Source organism: Papaver somniferum, chromosome 11 (assembly GCF_003573695.1).
Source record: "Papaver somniferum cultivar HN1 chromosome 11, ASM357369v1, whole genome shotgun sequence".
NCBI classification, from domain to species: Eukaryota; Viridiplantae; Streptophyta; class Magnoliopsida; order Ranunculales; family Papaveraceae; genus Papaver; species Papaver somniferum.
This window is the reverse complement of record NC_039368.1, coordinates 127,093,201-127,114,992: the sequence shown is the minus strand read 5'-3', so window position 1 is coordinate 127,114,992 and position 21,792 is coordinate 127,093,201. Positions and strand designations below refer to the sequence as shown.

Genomic DNA, 21,792 nt, shown 5'->3' with positions numbered 1-21,792 from the left:
ATACAGGGGATGCTGGCAGTGAAGGATAAGTTCATTATCAGAGCTTCAATGAAGGCAGAATTGAAAAGTATTCAAAGAGTCACTAATCCCCCACATACATTGCACAGATAAATAAAAAAGACTGAGTTTTCTCAATGAATTGTTGGTTACAAACACTCGGAATTTTCATGATGTTTTCCCTGTTATATTTTACATGATTTACTTCGTTCATTTGATTGTTGCTATACTTATGTCACCCCATTTGTATACCCATTGTTTCGTCTTGTTAAGAAAAGAAAACTACCATTCATTACTAGCCAAACCTTAATTGAACTTGAGTGCAGATAATTATTTTCTGAGTGTAAGAGATCTCTCTGTTTGTGTTACTATCAAAGATAAATTTACCATTCGGTTGGCTTGTTCGGTCCTTTTGGGATGTTAGAGTGAACTGAAAATAATATAATAATATCAGTTAGGTAAACTTAAAGACTTTACTGTTGCTGCTCCAACAATGTAATCCACAAGAAGACATGAGAGCCCAAATATGTAAACCATAGAATTCCATGTTTTCCCGTGCTTTTCATAAAATATTATACATATATTATAATTAGGCTTTTAAGATTAAGAATACTTATTAATTTAATATTATATATGGACCGAATTTTCTATCTCGTATTCAAATATTTAAAATGAATTATACACGTGCGTATCCCGTTCCGAATTAGAAATGGTTGTCGAATAGTGGACCGAATTTATCTTCCGTCAAAACGAATAATACGCGTACGTATGCCGTTCCGTACGTTTCGCGTACAAGACAAAAATAATATTATTACATTTCCTAAACAATAATATCGAAATGTAATCATAAAAAGAAATTACAAATCATTTCATAAAACTAGAAGGAATCCTAACAACCAACTGGGCTCCAACTCCCTTCTGAATAACAATACCTAATCTGTGGAAAAAGTAATTACATTTCTTAGCCGTAACATCAAACCTAGATAAATGGTTACGTAGCCGCTTCAGTAAATCCACTAAATTCTCCCCCAGATCACCGAGTGTTGTGAAGGCAAAGCACCAAAACCATACCCTTGAGCCACGAATTTATCAAGATATTTCTTATTTTTACGAGTAATATCATTGCTCAAAGCATCGCCTGGACGGAAGGTTTTAGCCCAATTACCTGTGAAAGGTGACACCCCAGTGACATCGAAGCAAACATCATGACCATTATCCCAGTTAAGAACAAGTATATCAGCCGAACGCAAACCATTCCCCTCATTGGACAAGAACCCCAAATCCACTTCCTTCCTTGCAGGAACTGCAGCCCGATAACACATGTCTACAATAGAATCACGAGCAATATCATGCCGGTATTTAGTACCAACATCTTTCGCACAATGCAAGGCATGATCCCCAAATCCATGTCTCTATTACATGAAGCACAGGAGCTATGTTCGGGGAAAAGAGGAATACCCAACTGATAGCTCAAAACAACACTAAATTTTCTGGCACCAACCCTCTGATTAAGCCCTTCAATTGGCAAAGCCTTGAGGAAATCTTGGGCATGACTAGCTTTGTTACATTGCCAAAGGGCACTGTCACGCGTAGACATGGCATATTTGGAAGGCATCTCCTTCATGACAACATCAAAATATTTAACTGCCAAAGTCTTCATGGGGTGGGGGCAGTAACATCGACGTTGACTTCAGGGCCACAAACATTAGAGAACAACTCAAGAGCACGCTGAAGGCCAATATCAGGGCCTTGTATATGGGTGTTACAAAGGATGACAGTCTGAAGAGGCTGAGTTTGAATACGAGACGCTAAATAACAATAATGCATAGCATCCACCATAAAATAAATGCCTAGACCACCATATCTGAGAGGCAAAGAAGCAGTCCGAAACTGCAGCAAACCTAACCCAGGTCCATCAATCGTAATAATGTGACGCAGGTGCTGAGACAAATGTGCATCGAAGGCGGCTTGAGAGTCAGCAAGGTATTCCGGCCTAGTAGTCATCATGGAAAAATAGAGTTTAGAAACCCCTGCACAACTTCTCAGTAAGTGCAACTCACACTGCGTTTCAAGACTGCATCCATCAAGGCTGTAGTCTTATCCACCCTACTGTGAACCAAATTACTACAGAAGTTATGATCCAAATTAACCGGCCCACCTAGCAGCTTGACCCCATGTACTGGCCTACTGACTTGAGGAGGGAAAGCAGTAACACATCTAACATCCAACAAAGGCCAAAAAACCTCTGTTTTGGAAACATTCAGGTGAAGCCCATACTTACCTCCTTCGGTTTGAATGATATTGAAGGCCTTGGAAACCATTAAAGTGTCCCCAATCAAGGTAACATCATCTAAATACCAATCCTGAAGGTCCAATTGGCACCTTTCGGCGATCATTTTAACCGAAGGATGAAGAGTAAGGGCAAAAAGAAGAGGACCGAGAGGGTCGCCCTGTTGAACCCCTTGTGCTGACAGCAAAGATAAATCATTATAATACAGCATAGGGGGAAAAGCATAACAGAATTCCACCCATTTAGAAATGGACGGGCAGTGGGATCTAACCTCTTGCAGCATAGCAGTTCTACTTACCATATTAAAAGCGTTGCGAAAATCTACCAACAACGTCGTCATGTAAGAGCAATGACCTTTGTCTAAGATAAGCCGGTTGACAGAGTGTAAGATTGCTTCACCTCCACAGGGGACACCAACACCAAACTGGAAATCCTCCAAATAGGTACACAACTGTTTACCAACCGCGGATGCTGCAACCTTGGACATAAGTCGCCTCCAAACCGTGCCGACAACTATGGGACGGATATCACAGTCAGGTTTAAGAAGAGGCGTAAGAGGTGCGCTAGCTATATAAACTCCCAACTGAGCAGGGCAGAAACCATCAAACCATAGATTTATCACCCCCGTTATAGATTCCAATAACTCGTCCGCAACGGCCTCAGCAGAACCGTTAAGAGCATCAAGTAGGTGTTGTACTCTTAAGCCGTCCCTGCCACAAGAAGTCCCTCTCGGGAAACTTCTTATTTTGCCAAGTACCATGTATCTGGAAGTGACGACACTACTGTAAACAGTTGGCGAGGTGGGGATGATGGGAGGTGGTGCAAACGGATGATCGTCATGCAAACCCTTCAAAGTGTCTTCACCAACAGGAGCGATGCCACTTGAAGTTAAAAGCTTAATCGCAACAGTGAACAAACCATTCCTAATCTTCTTTTTGCACACCCTCAAGTTTAAAACTTCTTGGCTAACCCTCTTACGCTGTGGCTTCTTAGACTGCTGGTTTTTCCGATCGTGTTCTGCCAGTAACTCATGAATCAGCATGTAACAAACATTGGGTTCAAACCACTGTGAGATAGAACGATTAATAGAAGCAATCTGCAACTTTTTTCGAACACACGATTTTTCCTCTTGACTGTTTTTGGGAATATATAAATGCAAGACACAAACAGGCAGGAGCAGTAATTGAACCCAATTTATGACGTCCCTGGGGTTTGACAGAACCCTATCTAAAGTAAACTTCAAAGCTCGTGAGAACTGTAACTTACATTTAGGGGGTATGTGGTTAACAGTTCGCAACTGTTTCTGAAAAACCTCGTTTATCAATTCCAAATTGAGACTGACAGGACGGGAAGGGGGATCACCCACACTGTCGCAATCAGTGGGGAGAACCAAAGCAGGGAGGGGAGAATGAGGACAAGATATACCGCGTATAATAAACTCAGCTTCTCTACCATTCCAGGGACTGGAAAGGGAACCCCCTGGGTGCAGCTGAGACTTGCAAGAACGACTAAGTGTGAATCTTCATACATTCAGAGCATAACCACATTTGGAGATGAGAAAGTACCCCCTCACAAACCTGGAAACACATGATGAGCAGATTCCAGTCTAAGTCTACATCGAGCAGTTTCCTTCCCATAGAAAAAATATTTATCATTGATGTGCATAATCCAAGACCCCCTAGCATACCCTCTACCTCCAACTCCATCTCCACAACCATCGTATCCTTTGAAAGGACAATGGAAGAACGAACCAGAACTCGGTGAAGCATGGGATTCTCCTATACCGTGAGGAAGGCGTGATCTAGGCATAACCCTAAACAACCATAACCTAGGTTTGATGCTCCACAGAATGGAAATCAAAGAGAGAAGAGATCTACCTCCCAAAGAGGAAACGCATAAGAAGAAAGAGGGTTGATCAAAGAAACCCTAATTCCTTCGCCGCAAAACCCTTCAGGATCGCCTGTCTGCCGCCGGAGACAAAAATGTAACATCTTTTAAAAAGTTTGGAATTTTTATGCTGCATTGAAACATGTGCAACACTATAGCCTAAAGAGCCATAAAGCCAAAATTGGTTACGTGTCTGCATCAGATTTGCGTCCAATGCTTGAACGTGAACGTCTTCGTGTCAGGCACATCGGTGACATTATATCTATTCTATTCTATAAAGGCAAGACCCCTTAGGCACTGTTCATGAATAGGGTTGAAGCTGCAAATTTTGAGTTTCCAAAACTGCCCTTTATTCATGCCCACACAAATTATGTATGAAAATAAAAGTGAGGGTGTATCCGTAGTTTCATTTTTTTATACAATTACAAACGGTGTTAAATCCTGAGCTGCCCACAAAAGTGATGGGCTCCGTTCCAGATTGCATGTGCATATGCACGTGCGGAACAGTCTTGTACTGATAAACTTATGACATGTTACTACCAGCCGTGTGATTTGCTTTTTAAGCAACCGTTTTAGCTCTCCAAAGTCTTTGTTTAAAATGCTAGCCGTTGAAAAAAGAAAAAAATGAAGCTCTCCCCTCTCTCCCTACCTGATTTCCTCCTCTGTCCGACTTTTTCTAGCCGTTGGTTAGTGTTTGATTATGCTAACGACTAGTCCTAACAGCTAATTTTCACCGTACCTCTCACCGGAACCTCCATTTCTCTCTGGATCCTACATTTCTCACCCCTCTTCTTTTCCCTATGCTTGATACTGATCCTGCTTCACTCCATTAACAGTCTCTTTTCGGTTCTGTGTTCTTTTTATATGCTCTGATCTTCTCATCCTTCTCTTTTCCCTCTCTCCGATGGCAGCCATTACAACATCTTGCATCACTATAACTCACCTCACCACAGACTCCCCAACAATCACAGAAATCACAAAAATTACAGACTTCCCAGATATCATTGACTATACAGAATTCACAGAAATCACAAATTTCACCAACATTCCAACAATCACACATCACAAGGGTTACCAAAAAAACAAAAATCACAAAATTCACCTGCATACTGATGAATACAGGACACCCATTTGTCTGAATTCCAAGGAGAGGAAAGTTTATCTCAGGAAGTTATCACTTCAAATCAAGGGATTGAGAATAAATTTCAGAATAAATTTCAGACCTGAAGTTTTCCCCCAATTTATCATGATTAGCAAAGCTCAATTTGAAACACAGGTTTTTTTCCCTCCAACTATGAGGCCTCTAGTTGATACTGCTGCTTGGGTTCTCTATTGGAAATTCTTTCTAACCTTTAGATGGATGCTTATCAAAGTCAAAGAAGACACAAATTTGAAGATTTTACGTTCATCCCTATTTCTGAGGTATCTTGTTTACCTTGACTACTGGGAAATCACATGGATACCTACTGCTTCTATCACTTGTATGCTTCAAATCTCTTGGTTAGTTTATCCTACATGAAGTAAGTCACTGAAACTCTGCTCTACTGGCTACAAAACCCTCCTTCTAATACAATTTCAAAGTCTACACTTTTCTAAGATTATTAGCATTGTTTTAAAATCTAGCTCTAGCTGTGATCGGAAACATGTTAACACCCAGATCATTCACACTAGAAGGATTTGCACTACTGTCCTCATGCTCTTTCATAAGTTTTACCTACTTTGCATTCAGTTCACAAAGACTCACACCCATTTTGTGCAAAGAAACTTAAACTCTGATAAAAAAATTATAAAACCCATTCACATGTTATCATACATTCTTTTTGATTTGTTTCAAAACAAATAAACACTTGTTGTTGTGGCTTAGTTTTCCTTAACATCACTCTATGCACTATGATTAAGCATACCTGGCTTGATACTCTTGGCTTGTCTAGTCTCAATAGCGGCATCCTTTACAGCTTTAGCCATCACATTCCTGTATACCTGCTCCACAGCTCTGAGGTACATATCCTTATCTTTTCTTTTCTTATAATCTACCCCATGAACCATTCCTATGCTTGTATTTATTAGTGCATTCTAGTTTACTATGATCCTATAACTAGAACACTAACCTCAAAATACCCCCCCAGTTTCATATTTTTGGCAATTCTTTATCTCTATAGCTTGGAATTGTCAAGGTCTTGGGCAGAGACATACCAAGAAATACCTTAGTGATATGCTGACCAAGTTCAATCCTGACATCTGCTTTATCTCTGAAACCAAGCAGAAACATGGAAAACTCTTAAACATTATGCAACAGCTTAATATTCAGAACTTCTGGCATGTCAATCCTGGAGGGGCTAGTGGTACTGCTGGAGGGATAGTATTGATATGGAAGCACAATCTTGATGTTAAAATTATGGATTGCTCCATTAACCATATCAATGCTACAATCAAGCATACAAGTGGCCCTTCTTAGCTCTTTACTGGTTACTACGGCAGTCCTTATGATACTGACAATGAACTTAGCTCTTGGAAAGTTTTGGAAAATTCAGCTCTCAATCACTCCCTTCCTTGGTTGGTTATTGGAGATTTCAATTTAATCTTACATGATAATGAAAAGTACAGTACCCAACCTTTGGACAATATTGAAGCTAATATCTTTAGCAACAAAATTGTGGATTTGGATCTAAATGATTTGGGCAGTGTTGGATGTCCTTTCACTTGGTCTAATAAGAGAAGTGGTCCTGCTCTTACTGAACAAAGACTGGATAGAGGATTAGCCAATGAACCTTGGCTGCTTCTCCATCCAAACTCTACTGTAACAAATCTTCTAGCCATTGGCTCTGATCACCACCCCATTCTTCTAAACACCAACCCCAATTGGCGTACTGGTAAAATACCTTTCAAGTTCTTTGGTCCTTGGTTGGATCATAAGGACTGCAAGGACATTGTCACTGAATGCTGGCAGAGGAATCTATCTGGTTCTAGTGCTTTTCTCATTGCTAGAAAGCTCAAAGACATTAAACTGAAACTCAAAGTTTGGAACAAAGAGGTGTATGGCAACATTAAGACAAACATAGAGGAAAGTAAGCAACATCTAAATGGTTACAAGAACACTACTTCAAACAGGATAAAAGTGAAGCATTAAAAACTGCTACTCAAGTGCTTAGAGAATGGCAAGACATTGAGGAAAAATTCTGGAAGATTAAAAGAAGGGATCAATTCATCAAGTTGGGAGATAAGAACACAAGCTATTTTCACAAAACCACAAAATGCAGAATAAGAAGAAACAAGATAGATTTTATTCAAGATAGTGCTGGAAACTGGATTGAAGACTACCATGAAATAAAACACTGTTTCACTAAACATTTCTCTAAGATGGCTATTACTGAATCACCTGAATGAACCTTGAAATCATCAATATCATCCCCACCACTATAACCATTGTTGATAACAACAATCTCAACAGAATTCCTGAAGATCATGAGGTCAAAAGTATTCTCTTTAGTATGGCAAAAGACAAAGCACCAGGGCCAGATGGATTCCCCCATAGTTTTTTCCAAACCAACTGGGATATTGTTGGAGAGGATTTAATCAAAATGGTTCAACATTTCTTCAAGTCTGGGCACCTTCTCAAAGAAATGAATTCAACTTTCATATCACTGATACCCAAAACTGAGAATCCATCAAACCCCAGTCATTTCAGACCCATCAGCCTCTGCAACACCACATACAAAATCATATCTAAACTGTTAGCCCAAAGAATGAAACCTTACTTCAACAAAATCATATCCCCTTACCAGTCTGCTTTCATTCCTGGAAGGCAAATTGCTGATAACATAGCCATTGCCCATGAAACCATTCACTAAATGAGAACCAGAAGAGGTCAAAAAGGCAATAAAGAAAGTATGAGAATTAAAATTGACATGGCAAAAGCTTTTGATAGAGTGGACTGGAAATTTCGTGTTACTATTATGGGATAAATTAGCTTCAACTCTGACTGGTGCAACAAGATTATGCAGTGCATTTCAACCACCTCCACTGCTGTGTTAATAAATGGTTCTCCTGATAAATTCTTCAATCCCTCTAAAGGGCTGAGACAAGGGGATCCCTATCTCCCTACCTATTTCTATTCTGCATGGAAGCTTTGTCTAGAACCTTATCTCATGTTGACGATCGGGAATCATCTTTGGAGTTCAAACTTGCAAGAATGCTCCTTCTATAAACCATCTTCTATTTGCTGATGATTGTATGGTTTTCTGCAAAGCTAATCTCTCTGAAGCCCAAAATCTTAAGGATATTCTAAACCTCTTTGGAAATACTTTTGGTCAACTTATAAATTTCAGCAAATCTGGTGTTTTCTTCAGCAAGAATACTGATCCTGCTCTTATGCCTAACATCTGCAATCTTCTAGGAGTTCAAGCTCTTCCTATAAATGACAAGTATTTGGGCTCTCCTCTCTTTACTCATAAAAGCAAAATTCAATCTTTCAAGCCAGGTGTGGAAAAGATGAAGATAAATCTGTCAAGTTGGAAGAACTCCCCCTTAAACCCAGCTGGAAGAGAGGTTGTCATCAAATCTGTTACTTCCACAGCAGGGATAGACTTTTGAGTGATAGATAAGTTTTAGTCTCCACATACCTTTTTGTTGATGAAGTTCCACGGTTCCTTGAGTAAATCTTCGTCGTTGTATGATGAATCGCCATGAAGTCCTTGAGCTCAACTATACTTTTCTATCCTAGTCTGAGACTTAGCTATGTAGGCTAGAAATCAAGACTCATAGTTTTGATCACTAACATTGACAAACATGCTTGAGATAGAAACGCATGCGAGGTCGACCGAGCTATGCTCTAACAATAACAAAACCACGCTACAATTTAACAGGTAGACGCTACAATTTAACAGATAAACCACGATTTTTGTATCATATGTAAGATAAGTCACGTATTTTCTCAAAATAAAATAAAATAAAATTCTCTCACTTCTAAAATGACGGAGTAATTTTTTTAGAGAAATCTTCTTACTTTTGTAACCCCCACCCACCACTACCCAAAGTGAGTCAGATTCATATGTAATGAGTCATATCCATATAAGAGACATATCCGCACGCATCAGTTCATAAGTCAGAAAAACAAACAACCTATTAATAAAATTAGGGTTTAGCTCCGCTTTTCGCTCAACTACAAATTCCTTAAAACAAAGACAAAATCCAGTTTTTTTTTTTTTTTGGGGCAGCACTATATGATGAAGATTTCAATTTATACCGAACACTTTTTGTAAATGACTATACACTGATGTTGATCATCTTTTGTAAGGAAAAGAAAAACCTAAATTAAAAATGTTTTGTGAAAATCATTCTCTTGTTTTCATTTTTGAGAGAGGAAGTAGGGATGAAGATAAAAATAAAGTTACCCTACGAAATGAATGTATGAATCGGTTGAGTTGAATCTCCTTTTAACTTGAGCATCCAAAATTGAGGTTAATTAGGGGATTTCCTACTGATCGACCCTAATCGGGTCTCACAAATGTACATTTGGTATGCCGAATTCTAAAGATGGCATTTCAGATTATAATCTCTTGACATGATTTTGTACACATTTTTTAAAAAGTATTCAAAGAGTTATCAATGCCACATACATTACATGAATAAATAAGAGGACTGAGTTTGCTCGATGGATTGTTGGTTGCTAAACACTCGGCATTTTCATGATCTTTTCCTTATTGTGATTTACATGATTCTCATTGTTCATTTGACTGCTGCCATACTTTATGTCATCTGATTTGTGTACCCTTTGTTATGTTTTGTTATAAAAAAGAGACCTTCATTATTCATTACTAGCCAAACCTGACACGAATTTGAGGGGGGACAATTATTTTGGAGTCTGAGAAATCTTTCCGTTTGTTTATTCTAACAAAGATAAATTTACGACTCAATCAAGTTGTTTGGGTTCTTTTAGGATGTTGGAGTTCATTGAAATATTAACATCTCGCAAACATAATAATATCGGTTGGGAAATTCTATGACTCTAACATCGTTGCTACGACAACTTAAGCCACAAGAGAATGTGGAAGTCGGAATAAGTCAACCAAGTTAAATCTTTATTATTTGAATCAAAGCTAGTTCCCTTTCTTGGTTTCAAGAGTAAAAAGTTAGTGAAATAGATAATAGACGTATTAGTTAGTTTGATATCAAAATAAAATAAATAAATAGTGAGCGACACGTTTTCGTTTAATTAATGTTAATAATCCTATGAAGTTGCAAATACCCGAAAAATGTGAACGTTTTTACTTAGATATTGAAGATGCTTTTGGGTTTCCTAAGTGTAGGTGTGATCGATTCTCCAAGATCTTGTTATCTTGAAATCTTGATTTAGATGAATAATAAAATTTTCATTTTTTAACAGCAAAATAATATTATGTGACATGTTACTAAGTAGTAGAAATTTGAAAGGCTTTATGGAGTTGTAACACTGCTCATAAAATAAAGCTCTTAACCTGGAAGTGCATTAGAGACATAAGTTCCACAAAATGCAAATTGAACTTATAGCAACATGGATATACAATGTGACATTACGGTAGTAGTAAATAAACAACAAAGCATTTGATGTTTCATTGTAGACATGCTGGAGCAGCTTGGAGGGGGCACCAATATAAACATTAATTATGTTAAGAATAACTGTAATTATGTGCCACAATGGGTCATATCATCAAATAACAATAATTATGATGATAAATGGATGTACTCATTGATGATTCGAGAACAAGGAATGACACATCTGATGTGGTATTTTAGGAGTGACTCTTAACTCTTAATTATAACTTTTTTCTTTTGAAGGGGAAAAGAGCCCATTTATTAAACTACCTCAGTGAATGAGGTTTGAAGAGATACAAAGAGGTGGAAGATTCGCATTCCACCTTCTATTTACAGAGTCATGCATAAGATATTGACATAATGAGTGTGCCATAGAGTTTGCACTTTTGAAAACATGCTGAAATTTTACATCCTCAAAACAAGAAGTTAGATCCCTAATTTTAAGAACTTCTAATCGAATACTTCACGGAATCTCCCTTATATCATCTTGCACCGCCGTTGTCACAATCAGATCCCTAATTTTAACTCTTAATTATAACTTTATGTATACGATTCGTTATCACTTAGCATCTCATATGCATGATAATAAACACAATTTACATACTCATGATAGGAACAAAACTCCACAATTTATCATGCATATGAGACACTAAGTGATAACGATTAATGGTGATTCATCCTTTAATCATACAACTAACCAACTTGGAGCCCATATTGTTTTACGCGATCATAAAGGTCACTGTCATGGTATCAAAGAATGCTATGCAAATGAAGTATTTAGTCAAGAAGCAGGGGAATGCATGGAAGTACGTGAAGTTTTTCCATGAGAAAAAGCCAAGTAACTTTCAAAGATAGTTATTGAAGCGGATGCAAAATTGGTCATTCAATCCGTTACCGGAAACTCTTTACTCATTCAATGGGAGAATAGAAAACTTAGTAAAAGAGATAAAACATTTAGTCTCTAAGAAGTATAAACTGATGATAACTTCTTGCATGTTATGTGTGGTCTTTTAGCGAAAGACCAAAACATTTTTTCTCACTAAAAGCAATACATTTTCAATAGTGAACTTTAGCCAGAACTAAATTACTATGCAATGAAATGAAGATAGAAAACCATGCTTGCAAAATTGACTTTAGCGAGAACTTTATTGACTTCTCATTTCCAATAGTGAACTTTGAGTTGCTATGTATCAGAATTCCTTCCTTTTGAATACCCTTCCAAAGTCCTCTTCGTTGAGGAAATTTGTATTCCAGAGGACGACTATTTTTTTACTGGTATCATTTTTTGTAAGTTTTCAAATTTTATCCCGTTTACTTCGTAGGTCCTGTATACAAAGTGATGATATCGCATATTTAAATACATAATATTATGAACATGTACTTTCAAACCGTTAGATTCCACATCCAGTTATACACATCCCTATAATACCAAATCTAACCGTCTCAAAGTACCATGCCCTCGAATATACGATATCACTTCACTAACAACCACCCCATATAACTGAAACTAAGCCACGATTTTACTTTGATCTGCAGTTGACTCACGATTTTCCTCCCATGATTTTCCCAATCCCATTATATCAAAAAAAAAAAAAAAAAAAAAAATCCAAAACCACCACACCTTTTTTTTTACCATAACCACGTATGTAAAATTTCGGCATAAAATTTTGACTTTTCAGTAAATACTGGGTTCAATTTTCTATCTCGGGAAAGTAGAAAAGATTTTTATTATTCCCATTATTAAATTCCCCTTATCTTATTTCCCAAAATAACCAAAAAAAATTTCATTCAAAATTTCATTTCCCGCTCCGATTTCATTTTAAGAGCCCAAAATCTTTTCACATCCCTCATAATTTTTTCATTTCTCTCTCTCTCTCCCCACAGTTTCTCAGTCTCTCTCTCTCTCTCCTTCCAGAAAAAAACCAAAAACTAGGGTTTCTGAGTGGAGAATCACAAGATGAGTCCGAGAAGGAGTGGTAGAACACCAAAACCAGTGCTAAAACCGGAAGATAATCCAGAAATTGAAGAGAAAGTGAAGAAGAGGAAAGCTTCAGTGAGTAATGGCAAGAACAAAGCTACTAAAAAGGTTAAGAATGAGGAACCAGAAGTTGAAGAAGAAGAAGAAGCACCTGCTAGATCTGTAGAGTTCAGATTTATAGGGGAACCTATTCCAAAGGAAGTGGCTGTTGCAAGATGGCCGGATCGATATGTTCCTGAGGTTAGTCGTTGAAATAATCACTCAATTTTTGTTTGATTCCTTGATTATTGGGGGATTTTATTGGATTTTTGTTTAGGGATTTGATCTGATTTGATTTTGTTGCAGTTGATTGAGCAAATCAAAGAAGAAAATACTAAAAGGGTATGCTCTAATTTTTACCCCTCTTTTTCAATTTTAGTTTCAATTTGAATTTTTTTCCCCTAGGTTTTGAGATTGATTTTTGTTTTTTTGTTGATTTTTTTGTTTTCAGATAAAAAGGGGTGCTAAAGAGTAAGTTACTGTCTCAATTCTTGTTTCCCCCAATTTAAATTATGATTTATTTCTGTTCAATTTTGGTGATTTTTCTTGATTTTTTTTTGAGTGGATTGAAGGGAGGAGTTAGAGGAAATCATGGAAGTGAAGAGCCATTATTCTAAAGCGTTTGTTGATGGAATTGAGTACAATCTTGAGGACGATGCCCATGTCTTGGTAATTTTACTGTATTTGTCATGAACCATTGAGATGATTATAACTAATTGCCTGGTATTTTCATTCATATTGTATCAAATGATAACTTGTAGGGTTCTTGTATACTGAATTGTTGCATCTCTTATGTTTCAGAGTGATAAGCCTGCATCTCCCTTCATTTGTAAAATTATCGAGTTTTTTGAAACTGTCGATAATGAAGCGTACTTCAAAGCACAATGGTACTACAGAATTACCGACACGGTAAGCTTCTCTTGTGTGTTTTTACTATGATTTGAAGTTAGAGTTAGTAGTGATATATTAACATCATAGTTTTGGTATTGTTACATAGGTTTGTAGAGATGCCGTCCGGAAGGTAAAGAGTGACAAGGAAAAGTGCAAGGAAGAGGAGCTAGATGCTGAGAGCCGATTCATGGAAGAGTTTGATCCTGAAAACCAGTTAATTGAGGAGGTTGATGTTGAAAACAAGTCAAAGGAACTACAAGATGCTGAACTTAAGAAGAAGAATGAGAAGAATAAATCCAAGAACAAGCCTAAAACTGACCACACTGTCCATCTGCACCCGAAGCGTATCTTTTTCTCAAAAGTAAAGGACAACAATCCCCTGGAATTACTTCTTGGGAAGGTTACTATTACAAGAATTGCATCCAATGTATGGTTTTTGTTTCATTTTTGTTTTACTTCTGCAATTCCATTATCTCCTTGTTTTTTGTTTTTGTTTTTTTCTGTTGGTAAACGTATATTAAGATGTTTCACTTTCATCAGGTGGATTTAAAGACAAAGGAGGAAAAAATTGCCAAGTGCGATTACTATTATGATATGAAATATGAACTTCCCTACAAGTCTTTTGTTAGCATTCCACCTGGTAAGTGTTGTGTTGTTGTTTATTTTTGTGTTTCTGATAATAAATCGTTGTGTTTACTTTCTCCCTTGTTGGATTTCTTTATGATTGGTTTAACAAATTTATTTGGCAGAAGATACAAATGAAAGTGCAACTTCTAGTGGGGAATCAGGGTTATCAACTGTTGGAGCTTGTGAAAGTGCAATGTCTAGTGGAGCATCGGAGTTATCTTTACTTGATCTGTATTGTGGCTGTGGAGCAATGTCCACTGGGATTACTCTCGGTGCTGAGGTTGGCGGGGTAAATCTTGTTACGGTAAGCTCTTTTTTTTTATACATTTGTTCTTATATGTTGTGTTTATATGTTTTGAAATGTATAATGTGATGCTGATTTGTCACTGTTAAACAGCGGTGGGCTGTAGATGTGAATGTGCATGCCTGTCAAACACTGGAATTAAACCATCCCGAGACAAATGTCAGGAATGAATGTGCCGAGGACTTTCTTTCTCTGTTGAAAGAATGGCAGAGACTTGTCAATCAATATGTATTAAGTGATGAGAGCAACAATACTGCCCAAGGCAGTGAAGATCTTGAAGAGGTTGAAGAGGTGGAAGAGGTTGCACCTGGAGAATTTGTGGTTGAAAGATTTGTCGGAATCAGCTTTGGTGATCCCAAAGTCAATGCAGCAAACTTACAGGCAAAAGATGATGATGATAAAATTAAAGCAACTGAAATATTTTTCAAGGTATTGGATTTTACCTACTTTATGATTCTCACTAAACTGGTTTTTGCTCCGCCTTTACTGATACACGGTATACTTTTTTTTATGGGATGTTTACTTAGGTTCGTTGGAGCGGTTACGATTCCGCAGAGGACACATGGGAGCCGTACAAAGGATTAAGGTAATTTATATGTATAAACATAGGTTTAATTATACTTATGCTTTGCTGCTGCCATGACTTGAAACTTTGTGAAACATAAGTCTGTCTAATTCTGTATGTATTTCTTTATTTACTTGTCCACAAAGGCTGCATTTGGTTTATAGAAATGCTGTGAAGTTTCCTGCTGGCTGGCGTTGGTTGATATGCAAATCTTATGCCATTTTGTCAACATAAATATTTTTATGTATCACTATGGTTCATGTGTGTGTGTATTCCACTTGTGTGGCACTTCGGCTTTTAAAACATCTGATGCCTCAAGGTTATAATGGTTGTAATATATTTCCAAGGGAAATCTGGATAAGACAGCGTGTCTGAATTCATTTCCATAAGGTTTATAACCGTTGTTTGGTTCCTAGGTAAAGTGATCAGGCATTGTCTAAAGTCCTTAAGCACTTTGAGAAATTACTTCAAGGCCAAATTCTAGGTAGTGCATTTCACTGGAAATAAGATGTGAAATATTGCATGATTCATAGGAGGGCTTATTTTCTTGCCACTGTTGTGCAGATCGTTGTGAAAAAAACTATACCATTACATGCTATTTTTTGCATTCTGAATTAGATATTCTTATGACTGAATGTTATATTCGATATATTTTTGGGCTGTTTTAATGATATATCCTAACTTTTATAGAAATGATGTTTAGTTTCCTGCTTGCTTGCGCTGGTCAATATCCAAATCTTTTGGCATCAAACCTTGTTGGTTTCCTTGAGTTCCACTGTACAGATTTGAATATGTGATGTCATTGAAGTATGATATCTCGAGAATTATTGTGATATACAGTGCGGATTTAATATTTTTATATCTTACATTTATAAATATGGGTGCTCAACATGCTGCTCTTTTCTTTGGTAAATTACTGATGCGTTAAGGTTACAACTGTTAAAATTGCTGTTCCAAGAGAATCTGTATGCAAACCCCATGCCTTATAGTTAATAACAATTAGTTTGTCATTGTTAGGTTCTGCGGTAGAGTGACCAAACATTTTTTACAGTCCATAAGCATTTTGAGAAGTACAGCAAGGCCGAATTCATGTCTATCTTAGTGTACAGTAATTTTGTCAAATATAAATATGTGAACAAATATCTTCTAGGACAGATCAACACCAGAAATGCTTGCTTGCTTCATAACAAGGGTCACTGTTTTAGCCACTGTTGTTCAGGTCTTTGTGAAAAATACTATAAGTAAATGTTATTTGCCTCATTCTGAAGCAGATATTCTTTGTAGTTTCTGTTGGATAAATAACTCACTGTATAACATATCTTATCACTGTAACCACACACTGTGTCCTTTATGACTGAAATGTACATTCATGTTATGTAGCCTGTAGATGGACAAATGTGGTTAACAATTGGCCTCATAATAGGTCTAGTAATCTGAAGTCTCAAGTATTTATTTGGTAGAATCTATTTTCTGGACATTGATGTTTTTCACAAGCTGAATATTTGTATTGAATTTTTTGACCAAGTGTTTATTAGGTAGAATCTATTTTCTGCACATTGATGTTTCTCACAAGCTGAATATTTGTATTGAACTTTTTGACCAGTAATTGTGAAGATGAAGTCCGAGAGTTTGTGAAAATGGGCCACCGTTCTAAGCTGCTTCCTCTACCGGTATATTGTTCTTCCTCTGTATATTTTGTGTGAACATGGTTTAAGAATAGTCTTAGCAGTCCATGATAGTAGATTTTGCCAACATCAAGTTGTGTAAAAATTATTGCTTTATTCTTATTATGCTGCCTTGTAATTTATGCATAGGGTGATGTTGATATTATATGTGGAGGGCCACCCTGTCAGGGTATCAGCGGTTTTAACCGCTTTAGGAACGATGAAGAACCGCTAGATGATGAGAAAAACTACCAGATGTTGGTATATATGGATATCGTCAAGTTCCTGAACCCGCAATATATTTTAATGGAGAATGTTGTTGATTTAGTTAAGTTCGCGGATGGGTACTTGGCCAGATATGCCGTTAAACGTCTTCTATCAATGGACTATCAAGTCCGGTTAGGTATCATGGCTGCTGGTTCCTTCGGACTTCCTCAATTTAGACAACGCGTGTTCGTGTGGGGAGCTCAAATCGGAAAGGTAATTTTATCCGGAATTTCACTTTGTTTTTAATTCCGGACTTGAAATTGAAATAGTGAAAGTATCGCTTTTCTTGAAACATAGAGATTCAGGGCAAATCATTGCACCTAAAAGTACACTAATTTTTGTTTTAGGCACCACTAAATTCGGTTTGTTATGCTGCAATTTGGTTTCAGTACTTTGCAGTCTTCACTGCAAGTTATGAATGAGCTCAACCATGACTTAACCAAGTTTTGTTAATGCTGCAATTTGGTTTCAGTACTCTGCAGTCTTCACCGCAAGTTATGAATGAGCTCAACCATGACTTAACCAAGTTTTGTTAATGCTGCAATTTGGTTTTAGTACTCCGCAGTTTTCACAGCAAGTTATGGATGCGCTCAACCATGACTTAACCAAGTTTTTACATTTCCTTGGCTATTCTTTTGCTTTTATCTTCAAATATTTTTCTTGAATAGTGCTTGGAAAGGCTGCTTCAAGTATCTTTCTTATCATTCTCAATGTGCAGTTTTCTTTTCTTATGCTGAAATTTTGGTTTTGTTAGTGCCTCAATTTGGTTTTTTATGCTGCAATTCCACTTCTTTCGATTTTGTTAATGCTGCAATTTGGTTTCAGTACTCTGCCTTCTTCCCTGCAAGTTACAAAGGAATTGAACCATAGATTTAACCAAGTTTTTACATTTTCCTGAGTAGGGCCTGAAAAGGCTGCTTGAACCCTGAATCATGCACTTGTAAGTTGGCTTCAAGTGTCTGAAATCAACCATTGATCAGCTATATTGACCATGCTGTTTGATACTACATAGATATTTCACTTTGTTTTTAATTCCGGACTCGAAATTGAAATAGTGAAAGTATCGCTTTTCTTGAAACATAGAGATTCAGGGCAAATCCTTGCACCTAAAAGTACACTAGTTTTTGTTTTTATTTATATTATTAGGTAAATAAAAGTTTATATCTTGATATTTTTTTTTTTGTGTTTCTGCAGAAAATTCCTTCATACCCTTACCCTACACATGAAGTTGTTGTTAGGGGTAATACTACTGTTGAATTTGAGGTAAAAATTATACTTGTAAGATCCTTTTAATGGATATGCTCTTGTTACTTATGTTTTTTTCTTTTTCTTTTTCAGCAATGCCTTGTTGCATATGATGAGGACAACAAACCGAAATTGCATGACCTTTTATTGCTTGAGGACGCAATCAGGGACCTCCCTGAGGTTTGCATACTTTTATTATCTATTATCCTTTTCCTTATGTTCTGTATATAATTAGACTAACAATTTTATATCCTGGTATGTATTTTTTCTTAGATACAAAATAATGAAGAGCGGGAAGAAAGACCGTATGGACCAGATCCTCAAACTCAATTTCAGGAACATATAAGGTCGAATAGAGAAGGTCAGTTATAACTCAATTTCAGGAACATATAAGGTTGGATGAATGTTATAGTTTGATAAATGTTTGCCGAGTAAAACTGTTAATGTAAGTTATAGCATAGACTTTCAGTGGCCTAGGGTGCTATCTGTTGCTTATAACGTACAAGTGCAGGAAATCGATTATAGTAGCATACTGTTCTTTTGTTACTGTGTCAGCTTTTCAACATGTATTAGATTTTCAGAATGGTACTTCTGATGCCTTGTGTCAGAGTGGTCCTTCTGGTGCAATCACATATTCTTCATGCATCTGATAGTAAGTTACATATTCTAGTTCTGCTATGCAATCCCAGACAATGTACAGATATTTTCAGGGTGGTACTTTTGATAAATGTTTGCCAAGTAAAACTGTTAATGTAAGTCATGTTATAGCATAGACTTTCAGTGGCCTAGGGGTGCAAGCTGTTGTTTATAATGTACAAGTGCAGGAAATTGATTATAGTAGCATACTGTTCTTTTGTTACTGTGTCAGCTTTTCAACATGTATCAGATTTTCAGAATGGTACTTCTGATGCCTTGTGTCAGAGTGGTCCTTCTGGTGCAATCACTTAGTCTTCATGCATCTGATAGTAAGTTACGTATTCTACTATGCAATCCCATACAATGTACAGATATTTTCAGGGTGGTACTTCTGGTGCTTTCTGTCACAATTTTACTAGTAATTTGAGCTGCTTTTAAGATACTACTAATGGTCAATGGGTGCAAGGAGATATCATATAAGGTCCTGGCCATAGTTTGGTTTTAGAAACCAGCATAATACAGCTCTTTAGGGCCTAGTTGTTCTGGGGTATGCAGTGCTGATGATGATTTGATTATCTGTTCATGCTATATTTGTTATACTGTGGATTCATATATATTACTGATTCTGTTTCTACCACATCACTTTTATAACTGATTACTTTTTCACTGTCTTATGTAACAGGTACTGGTCGTCATACAGTTCTTTTTGATCACATTCCACTTCTATTGAACGCTGATGATTATCAGAGAGTGTGTAGAGTTCCAAGAGCTAAGGTTGTTACCTTTCTTCTATTAAATGTGATAATTATGCTTAATTCTTTTCTTAAGTCAAACACTAACCATTTGTTTATGACAGGGTGCAAATTTCAGCGATATTGGTGGAGTTCGGAAAGATGCAAAAGGGAAATGGGAGTTAGACCCATCCATCCCAAGGGAAATGCTTCCTAATGGAAAACCATTGATACCGGACTATGCTTTGTCGTTCACCGGTGGCAGTTCAAGCAAGTAGGTGCAATTTTAAAAACAAATCATTATGATTTTTTTCTTATTTGGTTTGCTTATATTTGCATCTAGTAATTCTGAAAAATCGCAGGCCTTTTGGTCGTTTGTGGTGGGACGAAACCGTCCCTACTGTAGTCACGCGTGCGGAGCCTCATAATCAGGCGATTATGCATCCAACTCAAGATAGAGTTTTATCTGTAAGGGAGAATGCAAGACTCCAGGGATTTCCTGATTACCTTAAACTCTGCGGACCTGTTAAGGAGAAGTGAGTAAATATATCTGATCCGTCATATCTATTTGACTGCATGTTGGCCAAGTTATGTGCCTGTTCAGCAAATCTATACAATTACAATGCCAAGCATAATTGCATAACTGTATTGTGATGTCAATCTCAGTACCACATCGAGTTTTAAAACCTTTTTCCTGTTCTGTATATGATTTAGTGACTTCACTTGTATTGTGATGTCCATCTAAGTACCTCATCGAGTTTTAAAACCTTTTTCCTGTTCTTTATATGATTAACTGACTTCACTGTATTCATATGTTTCTCTTTTATGAACAAATATTGATTGTCTGGTAACGCACTTGTGAATGTTTCTCTTATGTGTATGAATTCTTTTCCTGTTAATTTCAGATATATTCAAGTGGGGAATGCCGTTGCTGTTCCGGTTGCCAAAGCCTTGGGATTTGCATTTGCTCTTGCTATTCGAGGAGTTTCTTTCACTGAACCGCTTTTCAAACTTCCTGATAATTTTGGGTCAACTATTGGACCTCTTCCTGTAGAAGCATTGGAAGCTGTAGACAGGTAATCTCTCTTATAATGTCTTCTTGTTCATTTTCTACTCTGAATTTCCTTGAATATTATTCTTATTCTAATTTGAACTGTATTTCTCAGGGCATTTGAAGAGCAATGAGCAAAAGAACAGAGCAGTAGTTTAGTGGTGCATTTGAAGATTGCAGTTAACTCTCAACTTGCAAGGAAATAAATTTAGAAGCTAATTTTGTTCACATTAAGACACAACTCTGACATTCTAGTTTTGCTAATGTGACAGATGAAAAAACTTTTTCATCTTGCTCAATTGATTACATTCATATCATTATGTAACTCATTTGGTTTTAATGATGGAATTTCGACTTATTTTCTCTCTTATGCTGCAATTTGGTTTTGCTATGTTGCAAATCCACTTATTTGGTTTGGAGTAAAAGATAACAGTGACTCTAAAGCTTGGTTTAAGTACTCTTCAGTCTGCACTGCAAGTTATAAATGAGCTGAACCAATGACATAACCATGTTTTAGATTTCCTTTGCTATCCTTTTGCTTTTATCTTCAAATATTTTTCTCGACTAGTGCTTGAATCTCTGAGTCATGCACCTACGATCTTGCTTATCCTTCTCAGTATGCAGCTTCTTTTTTTAGGCTGCAATTTTGGTTTTGTTAATGCCAATTTGGTTCTTATGCGCTGCAATTTCACTTATTTGGTTTTGTTAATGCTGCAATTTGGTTTCAGTACTCTGCAGTCCTCACTGCAAGTTGTGAATGAGCTTTCCTTGGCTATGCTTTTGCTTTTATCTTTAGATATTTTCTTGACTAGTGCTTGAAAAGGCTGCTTCAAATATTTTTCTTATCATTCTCAATATGCAGTTTTCTTTTCTTACGCTGCAATTTGGATTCTTATGCGGCAATTCCGCTTCTTTCGATTTTGTTATTGCTGCAATTTGGTTTCACTACTCTGCCTTCTTCACTGCAAGTTACGAAGGAGCTCTATGGAACCATAGATTAACCAAGTTTTTACATTTCCTTGGATATTCTTTTCCTTTTATCTTTGAAGT

The 21,792-nt window shown here is 36.9% G+C and overlaps 2 protein-coding genes across 3 annotated transcripts; one reads left to right on the top strand and one right to left on the bottom strand.

Moving 5' to 3' along the window:
- Positions 1-940: 940 nt before the first annotated feature.
- On the bottom strand, positions 941-4,222 carry LOC113320753. The gene is made up of 2 exons (XM_026568645.1): positions 2,586-4,222; positions 941-2,464 (listed from the first exon to the last, which is right to left on the bottom strand). Exons 1-2 carry the CDS (start codon positions 3,327-3,329, stop codon positions 2,390-2,392), a joined length of 819 nt encoding a protein of 272 aa, XP_026424430.1. The 5' UTR covers positions 3,330-4,222; the 3' UTR covers positions 941-2,389.
- An 8,364-nt stretch (positions 4,223-12,586) lies between these two features.
- LOC113320534 (DNA (cytosine-5)-methyltransferase CMT3-like) lies at positions 12,587-21,110 on the top strand. Of its 2 annotated transcripts, none has more exons than XM_026568435.1 (20): positions 12,587-12,962; positions 13,068-13,103; positions 13,213-13,232; positions 13,334-13,430; positions 13,563-13,670; positions 13,759-14,079; positions 14,193-14,292; positions 14,405-14,583; positions 14,677-15,012; positions 15,111-15,169; positions 16,752-16,818; positions 16,963-17,292; positions 18,274-18,342; positions 18,418-18,504; positions 18,598-18,685; positions 19,643-19,734; positions 19,817-19,965; positions 20,054-20,227; positions 20,597-20,767; positions 20,858-21,110. In XM_026568435.1, the coding sequence occupies exons 1-20, from the start codon at positions 12,702-12,704 to the stop codon at positions 20,874-20,876; spliced, it is 2,763 nt and encodes a 920-aa protein (XP_026424220.1). In that variant the 5' UTR covers positions 12,587-12,701; the 3' UTR covers positions 20,877-21,110. The 2 variants fall into 2 exon arrangements, with proteins under 2 accessions (XP_026424220.1, XP_026424219.1); XM_026568434.1 differs by having other exon boundaries at positions 14,402-14,583.
- The last annotated feature ends 682 nt before the right edge of the window (positions 21,111-21,792 follow it).

Excerpts from the sequence above, each read along its gene's own strand:
- LOC113320753 (XM_026568645.1), bottom strand. The coding sequence starts at position 3,329 with ATGCTGATTCATGAGTTACTGGCAGAACACGATCGGAAAAACCAGCAG. Across the intron at positions 2,465-2,585 it reads TTCGCAACGCTTTTAATATG|CACAAGGGGTTCAACAGGGC; the intron begins GTAAGTAGAACT and ends CTTTGCTGTCAG.
- LOC113320534 (XM_026568434.1), top strand. The coding sequence starts at position 12,702 with ATGAGTCCGAGAAGGAGTGGTAGAACACCAAAACCAGTGCTAAAACCG. Across the intron at positions 13,104-13,212 it reads AAGAAGAAAATACTAAAAGG|ATAAAAAGGGGTGCTAAAGA; the intron begins GTATGCTCTAAT and ends TTTTGTTTTCAG. Across the intron at positions 13,233-13,333 it reads ATAAAAAGGGGTGCTAAAGA|GGAGGAGTTAGAGGAAATCA; the intron begins GTAAGTTACTGT and ends AGTGGATTGAAG.